This window comes from Phyllostomus discolor, chromosome 1, assembly GCF_004126475.2.
Source record: "Phyllostomus discolor isolate MPI-MPIP mPhyDis1 chromosome 1, mPhyDis1.pri.v3, whole genome shotgun sequence".
Classification (NCBI taxonomy): Eukaryota; Metazoa; Chordata; class Mammalia; order Chiroptera; family Phyllostomidae; genus Phyllostomus; species Phyllostomus discolor.
This window is the reverse complement of record NC_040903.2, coordinates 23,471,753-23,494,209: the sequence shown is the minus strand read 5'-3', so window position 1 is coordinate 23,494,209 and position 22,457 is coordinate 23,471,753. Positions and strand designations below refer to the sequence as shown.

General features: G+C 45.5%; 1 protein-coding gene and 1 long non-coding RNA gene across 4 annotated transcripts in view; one reads left to right on the top strand and one right to left on the bottom strand.

The window, feature by feature from the left end:
- KLF3 (Kruppel like factor 3) overlaps window positions 1-22,457 on the bottom strand; it is a 33,657-nt gene that overhangs the window by 4,594 nt on the left and 6,606 nt on the right. For 2 of the 3 annotated variants that reach the window (XM_028505786.2, XM_036019751.1), the window contains exons 2-5: window positions 14,440-14,535; window positions 6,602-7,088; window positions 5,774-5,924; window positions 1,798-1,958 (exon numbers count right to left, since the gene is read on the bottom strand). In XM_028505786.2, the coding sequence (XP_028361587.1) occupies window positions 1,798-1,958; window positions 5,774-5,924; window positions 6,602-7,088; window positions 14,440-14,496 (856 nt within the window). In that variant the 5' untranslated portion in view covers window positions 14,497-14,535. Of the gene's footprint in view, window positions 1-1,797; window positions 1,959-5,773; window positions 5,925-6,601; window positions 7,089-14,439; window positions 14,536-19,234; window positions 19,912-22,457 lie in introns of those variants that run through there. The other variant, XM_036019746.1, reaches the window with a different exon arrangement.
- LOC118499209 lies at window positions 1,329-22,418 on the top strand. The gene is made up of 3 exons (XR_004901734.1): window positions 1,329-1,522; window positions 12,210-12,213; window positions 22,407-22,418. It is a non-coding gene; the product is annotated as an uncharacterized LOC118499209 (long non-coding RNA).

Below are 22,457 nucleotides of genomic sequence, written 5' to 3'. Positions count from 1 at the left end.
GCAATATTCAATTTGGTTTTTAAATCTTAGGCTGGAATTTGGTAGCATTCACTTCTGAGGTCCCACTGATGTGCTGGGGATGCTTTTATGAAACTACTTGACATAGAGCTAGGCTGACTAGGAGTTTCTCTAAACACAAGGCCATCTACCACCCTCAGCTCTCTCCCTGGCCCAAGAACAGCTGTAGGTAGGCCGATTTTCCCTTTTTCCTCCCCCAAATTCACTGAAAAATTCCACTCCCATTCTGCCACACACTTTCCTACCCTATTCTTTTCCAAATCCCAGGTTCGTCTCTTTTTAAAATTTTCCTAATAAGAATGACGTGTACGAATTAAAAATCTACATTCTGAGCGAAGAACAATACACATGAAGACAAATTCTTATCACACTAGAATTTCACATTGACGAGTTTGAGGCTCAGGTCAGATGAGGCATACAGTAAACATTAATCACCAATACTCAGTGCAGCTGATCAGATTGTCTAAAACAATTTTATACAAATCCCTTTAGATGTCTTGCTACAAACTGTTTAAGGGCCCACAAAACAACTTTTACATTTTCTCCACCTATGCAAGAATTTCGTAAGTAAGATCTGTATTCAAGATGGGTCAAAGATGGAAAATATTCCAAACTATGGTGGCAGTTGCATCGGAGTTTCCTCAGTTTCAGAAGAGAGGATTGACCCAGATTTCATTCCTATGAACTGATGCATTTATTCTGCATAAAGAACTGATTTTTGCTATTGTGAATTTGATAATATATGAGGTCTGTCCAGAAAAAGGCCAGCCACTGTTAACATGACAAGGATGGTTTGTATGACATCCACGTAACCTGGCAGCCAAGGAGAGTGGACTGGAATGCACCTGTGGGAACAATGAGGACTTCACTGTGCTAGTCAGTGGGGGTGATATATGCCACTGAGTGAGCACGTGTGCTGTGAGGCTGTTACATTCAAAATGACTGAGTAGAGCAACAAATCTGCATCAAAATTTGAGTTAAACTTCAACAATCCTCTGTGAAAACTATTTGGATGATCCAGAAGGCCGTGGCTATGGGCAACTGGCGATCGGCAGTTTCATAGAAAAAACATGCCTGCTCATTCATCACATCTTAGGCAGTTTTTTGGTGAAACATCAAATCACCCAGGTGACTCGGCCCCACTACAGCCGAGATTTGGCGCCCTGTAACTTCTGACTTTTCCCAAAACTAAAATCATGTTTGAAAGGGAAGAGATTTCAGAACGTCGATGAGATTCAGGAAAATATGATGGGGCAGCTGATGATGACTGGGAGAACTGTGTGAGGTCCCAAGGTGCCTACTTTGAAGGGGACTGAGGCATCATTGTCCTATGTACAATGTATCTTGTATCTTCTTCAATAAATGTCTCTATTTTCCATATTACATTGCCAGATACAAACGTACAGGATCTGGACAGACCCCGTACATTTACTAGATGGGAGCCCACATGCAGACCACGTCCTGATGAAACAGGCCCACGGTTACGAGCACTCCCCCTGTTCCCGTGGAAGTTCCATCCCTCTCTCTCCCCTTCACTGCCGAGCACAGAACTGCCAATGATGGGCTTTGCCACACATGGCCTTGAATCTATTCTACTGATCACAGAAGTCAGTCATTATCAAAAACTTCATTTTTCATGACAGACCATCTGTAAATGACTACAGTAACTTGCAGATACCAAAAAAAAATTTCATCATAACAATCCCTGAAAGTTAGAAAGTTTGACTTAACATTTTATTCTAATTCTTAAGGAGAAAGTGAGTCTTCTATTTCTGATACCTGTATGTGTTCTTCTGTGTGCTTTCAAGTGAGAGCTTTTAGTGTACACTTTGTTGCATCCGTCATAGTCACATCTGTGTATCCTCCGCTTCCTCTGGGTGTCCGGAGACTCCACAGGTATAGGTCTCTTCCCAGGCTGCACTATGACTGAAGGGTGATTCCTGCGAAAGCCAATGTCAAATGCACAACGTTGAGTGAAAGCAAGGCACTTCCTTTTCTGCGGTCTACCAAAAGCATTAACAACGCTGGGCAAAAAACAAACAAACAGAAAACCCAATAAAATAAACGAAAAAGAAATTAGCTGATCAGCCCAAGAAGCACTGCTATATTCATTCAACAAACATTGAGCGAGCACCTACCATAAGCCAGGCACTGGGCTTGGCACCGGGACACAAAGATGAATAAAAACAGGGTTCCTGCCCTCGAGGAGCTCACACTCTAGGGGGAGACAGACATGTAGATAAGTAACGACAGTGAGAAGGGTTAGGTGCTACGCTGCAGGGAGGTGCCAGGCGCTAGCAGTCTCTGACTCGACAGCTGCCTACAGACAGAATTCTGCGGCTCTAGGTGACGCCGGACACTCCACTATGGTTCACGGGCCGTCCTCTTTTCATTTACTGTTCCTTAGGGAAAGGTCAAGTTCCTGCGTGCCAGGCACACACACGATGGGAGGTCCCTACATTTTATGCTTCCCATAACTGGCCTTCAGTGGGAGTCTTCTAAAAATTGACAGTTCACATTTGATTTTCAAATGCTGGCTCTTCCAAAAGCCAAGCAAGCAAGCAAGCAAACTGGCCCTGCTGCTTTCACAATTCAACCCTTTCCTGTTACCATCCTTCCTGCCAGAGGGTCAGGGCCAGCAGTCAGGTGAGGAGAGGAGGCTGTGCCCTAGACACTGTGGTGCAGGAACTCCCTTGGGGACCCCAACATCCGTTCGACGGCTCTCACCCGGTCTCACCTGCCTGCAGCTGCACAAACCCAAATGGGTAAAACCTCAGTCCTAGGGACTTTCTCTCTCTTTCAGAAAGGTGGTTGGGGAGTAAAGGCAGATGGGGACAGCCTGGGAAGGGTCTGTAGGTTTCTCGGACTTCCTCTGCTAATTCATGTTAAGTAATTAAAAGTTCTCATTCATTCATTCATTCTAATCCATTCCCTTGCTTTCCTAACGACTAATTACTCGATACATCACAAGCTTATGTAGTTGGCCTCCAACTGTAACAGAAGACTTCTTTAAAAAAACAATTTGAACCTAAAGTTCTTAAGGTGTTACAGATAACATATAGAATGTTTAGACAACTATATGATTGGGAGAACAAAGATGGATGAGAAGGAAAAAAGAAAAAGAATTTAATGAGGGTAAACACCCAAACTTGAGATAAATCAAAAAGGAGTCTCTGACATAAAAGTTGGTTTTTTATCTTGGTGAAAAGATAATCACATATCCTGTATCAGTACATGTTTAGACATGCTAGGAAGTGACTAAAAAGAGAATAAAAGGTGTATTTAAATGACCATACTTATTTCTCACTTTTATTACCAAAGAAAACTGTCGGTTTTGAATCTCACTTTACCTTCCTACCCTGATACTTAGGGGGGCGATGCAGGAAAATAAGACGGCCAAGTTTGGATCCATGGAAAGTAAACACGAACTAGTGAGGTGGAGGAAAGACAAGAACTTACACTTTATAAACGTACAAACAGTGAAGAAAATAAGACGTGAGAGGTTTACAGACAGGTAAAGTTCTTATATGTGCTCCAGCTTTAAACCCCAGCTCTGAGGCTGACAGTCTCTGTGAGCCTGGGCAAGGGGTTTATCCTCTCTGGGAAACGGGACTGACGGTATGATCTGGAAGGTGATGGTCGCGTACACAAAGCATTTAAGAACAGGATCTGTTCCAGATGTACATCTTTCTCAATGGTAGCTGTTCATAAGTTGAGGTTCAGAACTTTATTTGCTAATTTTGCCCCTACATTGTTTAATTTCATGAGGAGTTTTCTGGGGACATCCCAACACCGTATCAGGAAATCTCTATACCAGCTAACATCTACCTCGAAGGGCAGCCTCATGCTGAGGGTGCTTAGCGCCCCCATCTCTAAAGAGCCAGATGTTAGTACAGCCGAGGCTAGAGATCAGGACCTCGGGATCGCACCCTTCCCAGTCTCCTCAACTGCTCATTTTTAAAGAGGTTGTCTGGGATCATCACAACCAAAAAGTTAGAACAGCTGTTAAATATCAGAGACCTGGTCATCGTTTTGAGCTAAGCTGACCGCTCAAGTTTGCTACCATTCACATACACAAGTAAATAGGGAAATCCGATCCTTAAGCGTTCTGTGATATTTTCACACAGGCATACATACATACAGCAAAAGGAATTCGATATACATTTGAGTGCCTTTACAAATCATTCCAGAGCAGTAGCCCTATGATCAAGCAAATGGATTTCAAAGCTGTATTTTAAAGTCCGCTTCTAAAGGAAGGGTTTCCTAAGGCAAATACTGGGACTGCATTCTCACAACGGTATTGGGTGGTTGGTTTCAAGCGATCCCTTCCTGGCTAGCTGGCTTCCTATGTGGGCTGCGACTGGCCGCACACCAAGACATTACTTAATCGCATCTGTGAGAAAATTTCTTGAAGAGTATATGTCCCAGTTGTGGCTAATCTGTCGAATTTTTTTGAGAAGCAAAATGCATTCTTAGGTCACAGCATTAGACTAAGCATATTGCTCATTAATCATTAAAAGCTATCCAGCTTGAGATCATCAAAAGAACATTACTCAAAATGAGAAAGGAGAAAGATATTTTCTCCTCACCAGCATTCAGAGCATAGCATATTGCCTTTAAATACTCTTCTATAATGTTTTACACTGTAGTTCATAATAACCTAGACGCTGGAGTAACCCCTTTCAGTCAATGGGTCCCTCCCTATGTGAGCAGTTGGCTTCATAGCATCTTTTCCATCATCCGTGCAGGAACAATTTCAAGTCCACCAAGTCATGTTGTCAGTCACCTTGCCAGAGACGTCTGTCATCATAAATAACAGGTAGCCCTGGCTGGTGTAGCTCAGTGGATTGAGCATCAGCTGTGAACCTAATTGCCAGTTTGATTCCCAGTCAGGGCACATGCCTGGGTTGTGGGCCAGGTTCCCAGTAGGAGCCATAAGAAAAGTCATTCTCCAGCTATCAGGGGGTATATGAAAACTACAAAAAATGACTATGGTTTGGTGCAATGCGCAATTAATATGTGAGATACTATGATGGCACCTACTCAGGTTGAATGTGGATTCAACTAGAATATTTGGAGTTTCCAGAAAATAGCTATTCTGAAACCAGAGAATTCACATTCTGTTACAGCATTAACTGTTTAAGGGGAAGGGATGGAGATGATAAAGTACAAGTGCAGGCAGATCATTTGCTTAAGTTGCAGAAAAGGTGACATGGGGAGCAGATGATGGAAGAAGGGACCCTGAGGAGACCCGAGGAGACCACAGCTGCTGCCTCAGGACTAGGAAGCTGGCCGCTGAATCCAATGTCGAAAGCACCATAACACAAGTCAATTACAGCAAGAAAAATAACTGCAACTAGTAATGAAAATTAAGAGGCAACAGAGGCAGCAAGTTTCAATGGTTGGCCCAAGGTCATACACATGGTAGAGAGCACAGCGGGGATCCAAGACCAGTGTGCTCACGGGTCCACTTTAAGATTATGGAAGGACTATGTATGCCCAGTCTGGAAGAGTGGCGGGAAAAAACAAGATGAAAATGATGTATGTTGTAAGCTGGCAAAAACACGGAGGCTTGAGGTCACTGTTATGATGCTGTCCGTGTTAACAGCATTGTTTTTGGAGAGATGCTCTCATCTTGCTCCGTGGCTGCCACATGTATTCCATGCGTCATACGCTGGAAGCCTGCGCTTCCTCCATTCCAGGTCCCAAGGTGCACGGGGCCACGCAAATGCCGGGCAGGCCTAAGTATACTTACTCTTGCAACAAGGCTTGCGGGGGGGACACTGAGTTCATTAAAGGGGGTGACATTTCTTCAGGATAATAATCTGTCCTCTGTGGTTCGATCCCAGGTTCTACTTTAATTTTTTTCTGTAATATAGGCTTCTCATACGATTCAATTACAGGTACTAAAAAATAAAAACAGAAAAGCCACGTTACGCACAATTTACCAATTCAGCCTTTAAAATCTTAACGCACAGATCCTATCTGTAACACTCCCTATAAAACGTGTGACTGTCTGCCTTTGGCAAAATTACAGCAGCAATGAATCTGTGGAGGGATTCGAGTTTCTCTGGACCATTATTTTGCCAGTAAGCATAGGAAACGCGACTTTAAAGACATCAGCCCCCAAATGTTCTTCCTATGATTTTTTGGTTATCTCCTGTTAACCCCAGTCTTCTGCCTACGACTAGCCAATGACCAAGGTGCTTTTGTTAGCCATTAATGATGAGCACGATATAAAGGTATTTACTAAATGCCTCTTTGCACCGAGAACCGTGTAGGCATTCCATGAAGCAAAATACAAAGTCAAGAATCTTGTTATCTCAAAGTTGACAATGATACTGTGAAAGTAATCATTTCACAGCTTTAAACAGACAGCCTGATTTTGGGGAGCTCTTCCAGGACCCACACTTTAAAGGGGGAAAAGAACCCAGAAGGAAATGCCTTAGGCGGACTGGACACGGAGTGCTCCTTCGAAGGGCCCCGGCTCTCCGCTGCCTCTGCCCTCGCCGGGCTGTCTGGGAAGACCCTGGCCGCACTGAGCAGAGAGCGGCAGGGCGGGTGGGTCAGCGCCGGGATTTACCTTGCATGCTGCTGTTTGAGTTTTCCATCTCCTCGGACAAGGACACCATGAGCGGCTGCTGGAGGTGACTGGTGTACATGAAGGGGACGGGCTGCACCACGACCGGCTGTATGACCGGCAGTATCCCTGGGCTGCGGATGCCGTGCCGGGACAGGGCAGCGGCCATCACCGGCGGCATGGACAGCGGCATGCTGAAGGGCTGCACGCCCGGGGGAGGCGGGGAGTACTTCTTCATCGGCGGGCTGGGAGACGGCATGCTCAGCCCGGGTGAGGCTCTCCGGTGCGAGGACTGGAACTTCAGCGAGGAAGGAGAGCTCCCAGCCGAGGGCGGTGAGCTCCGCTTGTTCACCGTGAGGTCCACCGGCTCCATCTGCATCCCGTGCGACAGGACCTCCGGGGTCTGGAAGAACTTGTCCGGCAATGGCGGGGAGTAAATGACTCCGTACTTGCTGGGCTTTATGGACTCCATGTAATTAGACGGGTACGACTATTGGAAAGGAAAAACAGAAGTGTGGAAACGGCCACATAAGTACATTTGCTTCTAACATGAATTATGATGAGAATACACAAGAAGGCGCTTTTAGTTACACGGACTGGAATAAGTGGTGTGGGTTCAGATAGATGCTGGACCCAAAAAAAACGCTATGACAGAGTTGGTCTAATAAACATTAAGAACGAAGGTTAATGTGATAGCCGTGTCACATGAAAAATCTCACATTTAATTCTAAGACGATACTCATGTGGAATCTGAAGGCTGAGGTGGATACCTGGTGAAGTTCTAAACCAGATTCTAAAACCAAAGTCTCAGAGTTGGCCTTGGGGGGTTCACCAAGAACCAGCCAATCCAGGTAACCTTGTCGCTTTTCTCAAGTGGTTTCTTAACTGGCAGGAGATGCCCTCTCTGGCTTCAGGGTTTTACTCAGCAGCAGGGCACTGGGCATTTCTCGTGATGCACTCGGGTTAGTGTGAAGAAACCGGGCTGCACGGCATCACCTCTGGGTGGGCTTGACCGCTGACGGGCCCTGGCCCGGGATGTCCGGCAGCCCTGATGTGCCCGGGATGGACTTGGCTTTAGCACTGAAGCCCCACAACCTAACACATGCCTCAGCCTCAGGCAAACCAGGATGGTCAGCCACCCTACCCGCCTGTGGTCTTACTCAGTGTGAACCAAGCTTTAGAAGGTGACTTGATTTCCCAATATGTGGATGACACAGAACTAAGGAACAACGAATACAATATGACTCAAAGCAGGCCACTTGATGCTCAAAACAACTTGCACAAAATTTGAGGCCGTTTTCTCTTCCCTACATCTGGCCAGCCCCCCGCCAAACCATCAAAAGAAATGATCAAAAGAAGCTGGAAAATAAGCTACCACGATACTGGAAGAGATTGATGAAATAAGATTTGTTTCCTCCCAAATCTAAGATCTATTCTACAAATGATCTAATTTGTTTACACATACGCCTCTCTCTTCTAATATAAGGCTATCTTAACCCTCACTACCAGCTTTAAATATAGATCAATCATAATAATTTCATACTCTGGTTAATGTCCTTGGCCATAGCATTCACTAAAATGACTCTATTCCTTAACGGAAATTAAAAAAAAAAACTTTGCTGTAGAATGCTCTTTTAGAAGTTAAATATAAACCCTTATCTTGAAATGTAGGAATTTTAGGGAAAATTTTAGTGATAACATGTCAAGTCCTCCTGCAGAAAATTACTCACATTGGAATGTTTTACAGTCAAAATGATAAGCAACACGCTGTGCCTCTCTTCCAGCTCTTACACCCTATGTTTATGGTTCTGAGGCAATACTAGCTCTTGATGCAACTGAGAAAATCCACCAATGGGGCCTTACAAAAAATTAAACGTTATAAATGCGCTGTTAATTTCTCAGACTCCCCGGACCCTGCAGTGGCCACTATGGTGGGTTGTAAGGGATTGTGAGGCAGCAGTGGCTTTGACCGGGATTGCGACGGGGAGCACAGCCTTGCCTCCCTGGGCCTTGCTTGGCGCCGCCCCACCTGGCTGCGTACCAGACTCACTTGTGCTGCTCCTATTACTCAGATGCCTGGTCTCCACTCCAGGCCCACTGAGCATCAGAGAATCCGAGAACAGGGGCTTTTATCTCCATCTGTTTGGTGGTCAGTTTCTCATCATTAAGATATTGTATTCTTCTGTCCTTTCTTTCTTTATCCGTATCACCATGATCTTCATGGTCTCCTAGAACAGTGAGGCCTGGAGTCTGGGGCATCTCTCTCTGGGGGTACTGAAGACACTTACAGATCAGGGGTGTCAAACTCATTTTCACTGGCGGCCACATCAGCCTTGCGGTTGCCTTCAAAGGGCCGAAATCATTTTAGGACTGGATAAATGTAACCACTCCTTGACTGTTAAGGAGTTGAACTTACATTCAGCGCTTTGAAGACAACCGCGAGGCTGATGTGGCCCCCGGTGAAAATAAGTCTGACACCCTTGCTGCGGATGGTACATGGTGAACACCCAGCGCTCTAACATAGTTAGGCGTTTATTTAAATGCCTAAGAAATAGTAAGGATATGTTTCCTGTTAAAATAAGTTTATTATGTTAACAAAAGCAGTTCTATAAAAAAGGGCAAGAAAAATTACTAACTAAATATTAGAAGTACAGGTCCCATCAGGACATGGCAAAATTCCTCCTAGAAGGTTGTGAGGTTAAAATTAAAATTGGATTTGAGGAGGAAACCTTTGTAATGGGCTTAAACACACACTGCAGCCCTAGGACTCCCTTCCTGCTTCTCACACGAGAGGCTCCGTGGGCTCTGACCCTCCCGATCTGAGCTCCTCCAGCTTCCCCGTGCACACGTGCTCACCTGGGGATCCCGTTAGACTGTGGATTCTGAGCGACTGGGGAGTGGCCCAATGGGCACAGCCCGCCTTCTGCACAGCTCAGCTCTCAGTGACAGAAATATAGAATAAAAACCACTAATTTTTAGTATTACAATCTGGTAAATCACTTACATACAATTTAAAGGGGGGAGGGAAGATTTTTCACCGTGAATACTGCTCAAAAACAAGGACATGAAGGATACAAAATCGGGAAATACAAAACTATATAAACTGCTGTTTTTAAAAACAGCGTTGAGTTATGCACAGAGAATCAATTGAAGACAAGACTATTTCTAACTCCCTCTAGAATCAGCACACAGGGGCACCCCAAAGGATGTGAAGGCCCCCAACACACAGCAGCATTAAGTATACTCACATTTAAATACTGAAAGAGGCACAAGGCTCACTAACCAAAAGGACGAATTACAAATTATGTACAATGAGGGTCTAAGGAAGTAATTAGACACAGGGGGAAGAACTCCCCCTGGTTCTAAGGTTTAACCTGTTTTACATGTAATTCTCTAAAGTGCAAAAGTTCTGGTACTAGACACGACACCTGCAGGAACTGAGAAGCAGCATTGGCTGTCCCTACTCGCCAAAATGTAGTTCTCCCTCATTTTCAGCCCTGTTCTTCAAAGAGCTCCCTATGACCTAGATTTTAACACCAAGTTATTGGCAGCTGAATAGGAAGCAAAATGAGGACACACTGTTATTGCTGTCATTGCTGGATTCTTCTGTCCGTGGGTGAGTTTAAGGAAAGGAGGGACTCAGAACCTGGGAGAACTGCAAATTTAACACCAGTCCCAGGTTTCTTAAGCCATCAAGGGAGAGCCACACAGAAAGCCAAGTTCTCTAAGCACGATGCAGTTTTGCTGTGAGTTTGCTGGAGTGAGTGCATGACTGTGGTGCCCTGGAGTGGGTACCCCAGAGTGACACGCGGTGTTCCTAAGGCCACAGGGCTCTGAGCAAGGAGACACAGGTAGGCACAAAGCCGAGGACAGCATTCACTGTCTCCAGTCCAACGGCCTCACAAAAGGTGAAGAAATGTGGCTCCACAAACTTCACTAGCCAATTCCCTAGCAGTGTTTATCAGAACCGTCTATAAGACATGTTTAATTATTTGGGTGGCGTGCACCAGCCACTGCCATCGGCCTGCAACAATCTGGCTAGCTACAGTGTGGGGCCTGATGCAGGGTTTGCGCGGGGTGTGTGCCCGGGGGTGCGTATGCCGTGGTAAAGAGCTGCTTCTTTTCCGTTCCAGACCATTCCTCTCCTCTATCTATCTGGGCAATGCAAATAAGCAAGGTCACACTGGCCCCTAATTCACACCAGAGGCGAGCGTTGATGAAGCCAAAAAAGCACCCCTGGCCACTGCTGGACATCCAATGCCAACCCCCCCCAACCCCCTGCCACACACTTTCTGTACTGCTTACTCTGGGGGCCAGAGCACAGCAGCCTGAAGACAAGGCTCCAACTAGCCCTCCCCCCAACCCCCGCACTGGGGGTGGCACTGGGTTTACTTTTTGAAAAAGACTTTTTTGGTCTGCATCATTTTCCAAAGCTGTCACTTTATCATCAAGTGAGAATTTCAACAGTTTCCTTATTTTACTGGGAATACTTTTTGATGAGTTTTCCATTACAAGACAGTTTAAGTGGATGAAGTCTCTATTTCACTCTTCATTAATGCGGGGGGGGGGGGGGGGGAGTGAACATCCGTGACAGGGCGGTGGCAAGGCAAAGGAGTCTGCGTGCCCAGGGCGGGGTTCCCGGAGCAGGAAGGCGTGGTGCATTTGTAAACAAACGCTCTGGAAACAGCCCGTGTGTGTCCCTCCATGCAAACAGCAGTAGAAAGCTCTCTTTCTACCAGGCTCAGAAGAGCCACGAAAAGTTCCTGCTGGAACAGAGCAGAGGAACTATTGATTAAGCACTTCTCAGTCTGTAAGAAGTCTGTTGTTGGATAATAATTTTCATTATAAAAAAAGAAAGAAAAAGGGAATGCACTTTCCTCAAAAATAATCTTTTAGAAAAACAGAATAAGGCCCTGGCTGGTGTGGCTCAGTGGACTGAGCACCGGCCTGCGAACCAAAGGGTCACTGGTTCGATTCCCACTCAGGGCACACACCAGGGTTGCGGGCCAGGTCCCTGGTTGGGGCGTGTGAGAGGCAACTGGACGATGAATCTCTCACATAGTGATGTTTCTCTCCCTCTCTCCTTCCCTTCCCAGCTCTCTAAAAATAAATAAATAAAATCTTAAAAATAATGAGAAAGAATAGAGTAAAAAAGGGTACATTTTATAAGTTATTTTCTTTTTCACTTCCCGAGTTAAATTCTTTAATTTTCAACTGTCTTTGAAAATGTATGGGTAAAAGTGATTCCTTTACATGTACATTTTATGTTCACATGCTATCCACAGTTTACAAATATAATCTCCAATTTTACAAATTAAAGAAAAAATAAAATAAAAGCGAAGGCACAGAGAGCCGCCGGTGGTTTTGCCGACACTGCAGGGAGAGTTAGGAGCGCAGACCTGGCCGCAGACCTGAGCAGGCAGGGTGCACGCTGCAGCCCTGTTCTTGCAAACCGTAACAAGACGACACAAAGACTTACCCTTCTCCTCAAAGCACAGGAAGGCCTGAGGGCTTACATTTGGGTAAGAAATGACTTTTCCTCACTTTCTCTAAACTACAGCAAAACACCAAAGAGGCACACTGCTTCTGCCATGCTCTCATTTTAAGAAAGGGGAGTAGGGAGGGAGGGTTAAGTCGCTGTAAGATATTTTTATTCGTATGTGGAATTAAAACAAAAATCCTCTTATAAATGATCCAATCCTGACTTAATGTCAGTGTAGAACTCTTAGAACTCGGACGTGAACAGTCAGAGACTTCAACCTTCAGCTCAAAGATGGAGTTAAAAAGAAAAAAGGAATTAAATGAGAAATTACAATAGGTTTATAATACACTCTACCTATGAAGGTAGGAAAAAGGAAATTTGAAAATTTAAAAGTAAAAAAATGTTTAAAGTTTTGTTAAGAAAATAATCACACCCTACTTTCCCAATTTCTCAGTTAACTGAGATTTCACTGAAGTAAAAAGAAACTTTGTTGTAAGGACTGGCACTCCCTTTGGTGAAACAATCTAATACATTTCTATAAGCATTAACTGAAGTTGAAAATTCAAGCATGAAGGAGAAAAAGACTATTAATTGCAAAAAAAAATTCTATGTATTTTAAGTTTATGTATTAATGCAAGTCACAGCATTACAAGCATAACTGTTACTTCAAATGAAATACTTCCTTCTTTCTAGTTAAGTGCATTTCCTTGTATTCTAACTTAGCCACGTGGATCTCCGTTTTTAGCTTTAAATTAGGCTCTTGAGCCCTCCTATTTTCATGCTTGATTAAAAGCACTGAAAGTACACTGAATAGTAAAATGCATCGTTGATGGTGCTGCATCATTTATAGAACTAATCATAATCTCCAGCACCAAAAACCTATTCATAGTTCAAGGATGTAATTAATGGAGAAATTTTAAACCTTAATTTTCCTCCAACGTGATCACTCCGTAGTTGGGGGAGAGGGGCTGACAAACCCGACGACAGCACCGGACAGCATCAGAAGTCCATTCACTTTTTTGATCAGTAAGACTCTCGTCGCTCAGTTATCCTACTCAGATATGCGGTTACCTGGTTATTATGCTGGGATGTAAATGTTTTTTCCTTAAAGCTACTCTGACAACTTTTCACTGCACACAGCGATAAACACTTCACTGGCTTAGTAATATCCATGGCAACCCAGTTCCAAGGGCCTTCGAGTGACCCCCGTGTCTTGTATAAATGTTTTTGGCAGGAACCTCCACAGCCAAGGCATGAGGATGATCTAATTTTGCAAGCGTGTCATTACCAACCTTCTCATGTACAGCTCCAGCCAAGTTTTCCCCCTTGTGAGTATTTTCCAAGCCCGTGGAAGAAAAGAGCAAGATGGAGTGAGCGCTGCCCCGTTGCTTCCTGTGCACTAAACCAGATCCCCTCTCGCCTAAAACGTTCCGTCCGCAGTGGGACGCGCCCTCCTGCTCTCTCTCACCCAGGCCTCACCTCCACAGCACTGGCACGGCACCTCTGTGCACACCTGGACTACTCACTCGTCTCCTGGTGGCTGAAGAGCATCCAGAGGGGCCGGGCTCACAGAGGGGCCAGCGCAGCACTAGGTGTTGAAAAGGCAGCGAACGCAGTCCCCACCCACCCAGACCGTTCCAAGTGAGGTGGGATTACTCCTCGCCGCCAAGTTCTCTCTTTCACCGGCTTCTCCTCAGCCATCTCCCACAGTCATAGCTCCACAGAGCTGTTGCCATCGTTTTTTAAGCAAATCATATTATTCCGAATATATTTACTTTTACATAAAACTGTTCTAGACAATGAGGGTGGTGATCTTAAGTGAAATAAAAAATCTCTCAGTCATCAAGTTCTTGACACAGATTTCTGGTAAGTACATTTGGAAATTGCTTCCTAACCATGACAGATGCTGTGCACAGATTTTTTTTTTTTTAAAAACATGTCCCTGGGTGCACATTAATTAAAAAAAAAAAAAAAAAAAAAAACCCCACCAGTCTAGCTCAAGTTTTTTTTTTCTTTTTTTGGCCAACACCAATAATTCTGAGAGCTCAAACTAAAAAACTGGTAGCTGAGGAGTTTTGCAAACCTACTTCTGGGGTGACAAGATGCACCTGTGGCCCAAGTTCTGTGCTGATCGCACCCGGAGGGGTATGGGGCGCAGGCCTTACGGAAACTGGATCCCATTTACTAAAGGATACACAGTTGCTGGTAAGGTATCACCCTCCCTGACTACTGGGAACTTGGACAGATTTGCCTGTCCAATGCCTGTTAAGTGATGAGTAACTTTAAGAAAAAACACAACACATGACATGTTATTACCGCTTAGAATAGATAAGAAAATGCTCGATTCTGGGAAACTTACCACCGAGACAGGGTCCATGGCCTCTTGCTTGACAGGGACCGGGTCGAACATGAGCATTCTTCTAGTTGAACTTTCTAGGGTGCTCTGGTGTTGGGCCTAGAAGACAAAACAAGGTGTCCATCTAAAAACCCCGAGGTTACTTTAAATGCCAACTCATAAAAATAAAATATAATGTCCCCTCACCCCCCTTCCCTGACACCTTCCTCTCCCCCGCCCCCAGAATGGCTGGGAATTGTTTCCCTTACCTATGAAAGACACCATTTTGTATAATTAAAACCAGACCCCATAGTCACAGCCCGAGGAGAGCCAACGGGCATTCCTAGCTCACACACAGAAACCCCAACAGCCCCGGAACGGCGTGTGCAGCTCCTTCCAAGTAGCACAGCTTCCTCCGGACCGGAGCACCGCTCAACACAAGTGCACGCTGTGCATGAACGCGAAACACTTCTCCTCACAGAACAATCGGGGGTGGGGGGGGGGCGCAGGGGGGCAAGGGGCCGGAGGAAGAAGAGCAAAAAGAAAACCTAGAACCAACCATCATTGATCTTCGTTTATATCCGTCTAAGCTTTTAAAATAATTATCTCCATCAATAAAATAGGGCCTGTTTCCCATCAATCAGCAATGTGTATTATCACTTAAAAAACAAACAAAAAAACTTTACCAATATGTTAAGTATCAACATGGCAAGCTCTTTTTATTCTAAATTACTGAACAAAATTCTCGTCTCTATTTACTGTTTCCATTTCTTGTTTTAAGAAACGCCTATTTGAGTCTTTAGCTCCCCCCACCCCATCTCTTATTGTTTTCTGAGTGCTTTCTATATATGAGGAGTATTTGTCTTCACTCCCATCCTTTCACATTTCTCATTAGGAAATCAGCCATTCTTTAGCTGGATGCATCTTGGTCTTGTTTGCTCTTTCTCTTCTCTGCTTCTATTATTCTGCTCACATTCTCCATGCATTTTCTTCTGTTCTAATCCTAGACCATGTCCAGCGCTAGCCTGCACAAAGCCAACTGCTTCCTCACGGGACAACATATCCCGTCCGCTCGACACTCAGCTGCGTCTCCCATGGGATGGACTCCCTGCCCAGCTCTGCCACTCACATCTCCAACAACCTGCCTCAGGCACTTACTCTCCAAATCGGATTTCAGTGATCAGTGTTTTGGTTAGGTGAGGTCTTTACAGATCACTTTGGTTGGGGTGGAAAAGTGAACAGGTTCCAGATTGAGTTGTACCTGAAAAAGCTGTACAAGTCCCGGGGGTTCTAGACTACTGCCTGTTTTTCAGCACAAGAACTCCCCAGCCCATGCCACCTCCATGACAGTAACCCTGTAGTTTGTTCTGCCCACACTTTGTGCTCACACCAAGAGATCTCCGTGTAGTTCTGGGTCTCATGACAACATGTGACTATCATCATTAACTAACACAAGGCTCCGACTCCAAAATCCTATTTTCCTACATCACGGGCTGCATTATATGCAATGTGTGAGCACAATCTGATGCCAGTGTGCTAAATCAACGGCGGTGCCACCCTCTTCTGTGTTCCAGCAAGGACAAACGCCAACAATCAGTGAAAAATGGATGATTTCATAACGAAGGATGAAAACCTCTTTTGTGCCTTGAGATCTATTAACCAGTTCCCAGCCCAGCAGTTGTACAGATGGATATGGTTCTAAAAATTGCTGCCCAGTGCCCTAGAGTGGACCCTCAACAAAAGATGTGAGATGTGCTTGTATCAAGGAGGTCAGAGAATTCAGCAGCCCGGACTCCCTGCTGGCCACCCCTCCCCCAAGGCCTTCACATGGAATTAACTCTAACAGATCCACCTACCCCACTGACAGTACCGTGATGCAAACCCTTCTAAATAAAAGCACTCATACTCTCAGGTGTTTAAGGAAAGGGCCCAGCAAGAACTGCATCCCAGCCCTGCCATAAGGCAACTCTTTTCTCATGGAAAGTGAGATGACACCTCTTTTATCTACTTCCTAGAATCTTTAACCACAATGTTTTAGAAAGATACAATTAGAATTAAAAAAAAAACTGACAACAAAAAGCTCCTTTGCCCTCTAAATAGTTTATACCAACAGATATGAACATAACTTTTGGATACGCACCCCATATACAGAGCGCTAAATTCGTTGGTTCCAACTTCTGGAGCAAAGTCAGGGATTTGCCTCTTTGCTAACAGACCTAGCCTTACCTCCACCCTTAAGAAAACCAAACACTCCTCAGATTAAAGTCAGTTTAAAAGTCAACAGCTATCTGTGTCTGCTATCAGATCTCATCTAGTGCCTTGTCACTTTACAACTGTACCACCAAGATAGCTTCCTGGCATCTCCTTACCTCACCATGCACCCTTCTCCACCAGGAAGGGCAGCACAGTGGGATTAAGACGACCGGCTCCGAGGTTCATTTTGGTTCAAATGCTAATGTCACCATTTAGCTCATAAAGCCTTCAATGAATTTCCCTAATGACCACTGAATTCATTTAGAAGTAAATTACACATTAAGCTGCTATTTCTTGTATCATTTTAAGACCTTAAGTTGCTTTTCATTCCGTAATTGTTATGTCTTACCTAAATTTAAGGAAATTGGACAATAAAAATCATCACTAGGAACAGAATCAAATTCACACGCCTGACATCACGTTGTTCCCAACCCGGTAGCCCCTAGGTGATCAGTGATACTTTTGGTGATAATCACAGGATAAGGAACAAAACACAGGACCAGCGAAATAATCTGTTAACTAGAGCACTTCGGGAAAGGAGGTGGGGGCGGCGCAGTTTTGTCCACATGTATGCCAGTTTTTAAATGAATTCTGCAACACAAACTTCCAATAAAAACATGCAAAGGAAGCGAAGCTAGAAAGGAACCAAATTCAGGAAGAGAATCAACATATTATCACAAATTGGGATTCTATTTACTTCCAAAAAAACTGTATACTCTCTACTTGCTGTGCTGATCTCTGGACAGACCACTTCTGCCACTAGTTTGGACTGTGGGTCCTGAAAAAGAGGCTGCAATGTCTCCACAGTACCTTCCGTATAAATGTGAAGTAACCGAAGCCATGGAAGAAACAGGGCCTCTTAAGTTAGTGGCTTCAGTTCTCCACGAGCAACTCGGTTCTCTGGGGACGTTACCATCATTTTTAAGGAATGCTAAAAACTACAGATGCTGTAGAAAAGGTTACACAACACTGACAGCAATCTTCAGCGCCACCGGTAGGTGGCGCGCTAAAACAGGTATTAAGAGAGTAGGACCCTGGCAAGTGAAAGAGTTTGCCAACATCAGGGTCTTTAAACCTAGTGGGTTTTAGGCAGGCTCAGGAATTCTGTTAATCATTTTATGTGGGTACCACAGACACGAGGAGGCCCCAAATGTGGTTCTGCTTTTCCTTACAACTATTTTCCAATCATAAACACATTTACATCTTACTTATATGTAGCCTGCAAGACCTATATTCGAAACTAAGCAATTCCAAGACAACAAAACTGCATTTGAAAGAGAAAAAAAAAAAGGCACGTGCAGAGAGGGTGGGTGTTTGCAAAACTGGTTTTAAAAATCCTCTAAATTATCAAGGTGCTTGAAAGCAAAAATACAGAAACATCATCACTGCCAAAATAATTTTCCGTAACTGGAGCAAATGTCATCTTTCCCAACTATGTTATTTTGCTGGGAAGGGCCAAGACAGCTGAATTCTCCTCCAAAAGGAAGAAACACATTTCCCTTCACACTCTCCCCACTCATACTTCTGACTTTTCAGATGTTGAAATAAGGGTCAGATTTTTGCCAAGACGGAAAACTGCGTGATTATGTATTAAAAAAGCTCCAGCGAGTGAATCATGCACACGAAGTTTCAAGAGTAGCATAGCTGCCTGTCACCATCCCCTCCAGTCCCTCCATGCGCCGGGGGAGCACAGATGTGCTCCAGAGCTTGGAAATGCATGTGGCCCTTCATGTTAGGAGGTTGTGATTTACCAAATCTCCTTTGATAGTGGCTTGTTTTTAAGCTGGAACATGTTTACTATAAAAACAACTTTATAAATGGCTGCCCCTTCCTTTGCAGGGGTGGGGGCAGGGAGAACATGGATGTGAAGAGCATGTGTGTCTGAAGCAAAGTTTCCCGGTAACACGGCACGATTTGCTTCGGACCTTCTCACCACTCAACTACTTTGCCTTTTCCTCCAGATCTTTATTTCTTTACTTATAGCCTCAAAGGGTTCCTGTGTTATCCAGCCTGACCTGACCCTAAGGCTCCAAATTACCTGCCTCCCTCAAAGCAAACCTGTCTCCTAGCTGACCTCAGCCAGGTGTAAGGTGGAAAACAGCAGGACCGAACGAACATACACCACCTGCAAGTGCTCCCTCCCCTGCCTCCCAGCGTTTTACTTTCCCAAGTGTTTGGATGTTAAAGGAGGAAGCATGCTACCTCCCCCCACTCTTGACTCCCAAAAGAACTTCAGGGAAAAAGAAAAAAAAAAAAAAGAAAGAAAGAAAGAGAGAAAGAAAAAAAAACAAACAAACCCCAACCTGATGTGTGTGTGTGTGTGTGTGTGTAATTCTTGGCCAGGAAGAGGACCAGGGCAGGCAGGCAACATCCCTGTAGCTGAACTTCCTTTCCAAAGAAACTTTTCTTTCTTCACTTCTGTACCCAAACTCCTCAGGCTCCCGAGGAGCTGAATGTTTAATGGCAGTTGCCCTGGCCAGAAATACAAGGGGCCAGGCAACAGATGGAAGCAGGCATTTGAAGTCGGAGGCTCTTCCCAGAGCAGCCGAATGCTGCTGGCACCTACCTGGAAACTGCGTCCCGTTTTCGTATCCCTTCGGTCTTCTCTAGTCGGTTCGAAAGAAAAAAAAATCCATGGGGTATTTCTAAGTCTTTGACCCTCATAAATTAGTTATTTTGTATTAAAACGTTTTGTAAATGGGAAAGAAGTTAATTATTTAGTTTCAGATTAAATATAATGATCCAGTGAGCAAACAATCCGCCCTCTCTCCTCTCCCGGCTAGCAAGCCACCCAATTTTACTTTCCTGCCTCCACCCATCTGCTCCACCCTATGGAGAATTGCCAAGGCGAGTCCAACTTGTCCAAACAGGACATGGCTTCAGATAAGATTCTGCCCACACCCTGTACTTCGGAAAGACCAAGTGAAGCAATTGATTTTGCATGTAAATAAGGACAGGTGCAAAGGTAACAACCCAGCAGAATCCCTACGCTTTTGCAGGAGGCCCAGCAAAGCAGGGGTGGGGGTGGGGGTGGGAAAACCCAACCCATACCCAGAAGGTAAACTCTCAAGTTCATAGCCACCTGGTTAGTGACATTCCATACTTTTCTTAAAAGAAATTTTTAGCAAACTGTCATCATTTTCCCTACTAAGTTAAGTTACACACTTGTTTTCCTTCTTTAGGTTGAAAATTGTGTATTTCAGTTTTAAGGGCAAGCAACCCAAGATCAGCTGAGAAATCCCCACGATGCATAATCCTGCTGTGCACACATCTCACAAGGCCTGCCTAAGCCCTTGCAGTTCCCTTCTGTGGAGTGTTATATAATCAAATCCAGAAGGGCTGTGTGAGGCCAGGCCGCCTCTCCACTGGTGCCCTATCACTGGAGACCCACCCCACCCCACCCTGAGGGGCCTCCACCCATGGGGCTCCACCCTGGAGGGAGTGGGAGGCTGGGAGGGACCAGTTGGCTCCAGTCAGCAGCCAGTTCCTGGAAACTCTGGCCTCAGCAGCGATGGCTGGAACCTTAAAAATAACCAGCAAGAATCGCCAGGGTGGCGGTGAATTCACTGGACTCCTGAGGATTCTCCATTAAAAGTTTATCTCATAGCACCCCAGACCCTTTAGATGTGAACCATGAGCTAACACTGCCCTCTCCCTTCAAAACCAAACAAAAAGGAAACAGAAATGCACTTGAACCACTGCTCTGTATGAGAATTAATTCAACATGTCCCAGATCCAAATCCTCCTCCTCGCTCCTGCCTCAGAAGGGCTGCCTGCCAGGCTGCCCCCCACCTCCCATTTGCCTTATTTTCTGGTCACTCAGCTTGGAAACCTTTTAAGCCTCCTTGCCCAACTTTTCTTTCCATTTCTGCTCTTGCCATTGAGGGCCAGGTCCCCTCAGTGCGTCACCACTCCGTTGCTGGGCGTTCCTCCTCTGGCCGCCCCACCCCAAGCCCTAGGCCCCTCCAGTCCATCCTGGTCCCCTCGCCATCTATATTTCTCTAAGCCCTCTCTTCTCACCCAGCCTTGCCTAAGCTCACAAACCTCCCTCCCTCCAACGGGATCCCCAGGGCTTCGGGCACCCCGCTCCTAACCAGCTGCCCCCTGCTCCAACAAGCGCCCTTCATGCTAGGTGCCCTGCCCCCCACCCCCAACGCCTTTGTTCATTTTTGGCCCCGATGCTGGGCAACCAGCAAGGAATGCCCCCTCCCCTTCCGGCTTATCTAAATCCTCCTAATTCTTCAAAGACCAGCTCAAGGCCCTCCCCACTCTTGTGCAGCAGGCTGATTGCGCCCTGCTAGTTCTGAGGCGGCCTCCTTACCTAGATAGGCTGGGCCTTTCAACTTGCCAAAGGTTTGTCTCAGCCTAGCACCTGAGCACCTAAGGGACAGGAGTGCATTATTCCCCCTCCCCACTCCCTAAAGGAGATCTGGCTTGTTCACTAAATGACATTTTTTGGGTCAGGCAGAAGCAGCTAATATAAGAGAACTTAGTCCATGGCAGGAGTTTCACAGTCATTTCCCCTTCCCTTTGAATGCACTTGAAATCTTCCTTAAGTAATTAATGGAGGTAAAGGGGACCTAACCCTGAAGGACAACTAAACTCCTCTTAAAAAAAAAAAACAAAAGGTTAGGTTGCCCCTAACCTTAACCTTGCCTGTTAGGGGTCCTCCAGAGACTTTATCAGTGTCATCCTCAAAGAATTTTTTATTACCCATCCAGGAAGACCTTCTAAAGGTCTCTACCCTGTTTTATAGCCTAAAATAGAAGAGAGGGAGAGACAGAGAGAGAGAACCAGCAACTGCACAAGGAGGGAGGGAAGGTATGCTTAACAAAAAGAACAGTAGTTGTTTATTTTTTAAAGGGTACTCCCCTTGACCAAGGAAAGCCAGGAGATTCCTGTTGCTCCTTACAACCTTTATGACTGCCAATCTCTAGGTGCTGTTCTTTACGTGGACAGTGTCATTTAAAGCCCATGAAGTCGGTACTACCTTCCCATTTTACTGATGACAACACTAGAACAGAGAGGCAAAGTGATCTGCCCAAGATCACACAGCTGCTGAATTCTAGAGCGGCGATTTGAACTCAAAGTAGTCCGACTTCAAGGCTGGTGGACTCGGCACCCCACTCTACTGCCCCTCCCCCCCCCCCCCAGGGGCAGAGGACACCATCACACCACAAACAGCCATAGTGGGACAGCAGTTTCTGTGAGCATCCTGCGGAACTGGGGACTCTGTATTTACAGTAGCTGCGATTTCAGCCCCTCCTGGCCGGCCCCTGATGCCTACCCTCTCTCTCGGAGTGCATGCTTGGACACAAGATCAAAAGACATTCTGAAGGCCCCAAATTAGGCCATGATTCTTCCTAGCCAACACACCTGCAACTGGTCCATAAAACTGCTGAGAAAAATTGGCAGCTTGACTCAAATAAATACGGAAATCACATAATAACTGCACAAAGGTGGAAGGGTCAGGTCCTCATCCCCGTTTTAGAAATGAGGAAATGAAGGAACAGAGGTGACGCGACGTGCCCCGATTCGCAGAGCTGGTTGGAGCTGCAGCCAAGAGCAAAAGGGCGTCTGCCTGCTGACCAGGGCTCTTTCTGTTCTGCTTCGGCCTGTGCTGCAGCCCGGCTGCAGCCTGTGCTGCGAAGGAAAACCGTCCCACGCTAGGGTCCCTCCCTGGGACGGAGGGTGTGAGCCGGGGCAGTGCCACACCGGCCCATGCTAGGCAGGGCCAGGGGGAGGTTCCAGCGGGCAATTAAGATTTCAAAACGCCTTTTCAGGTTACA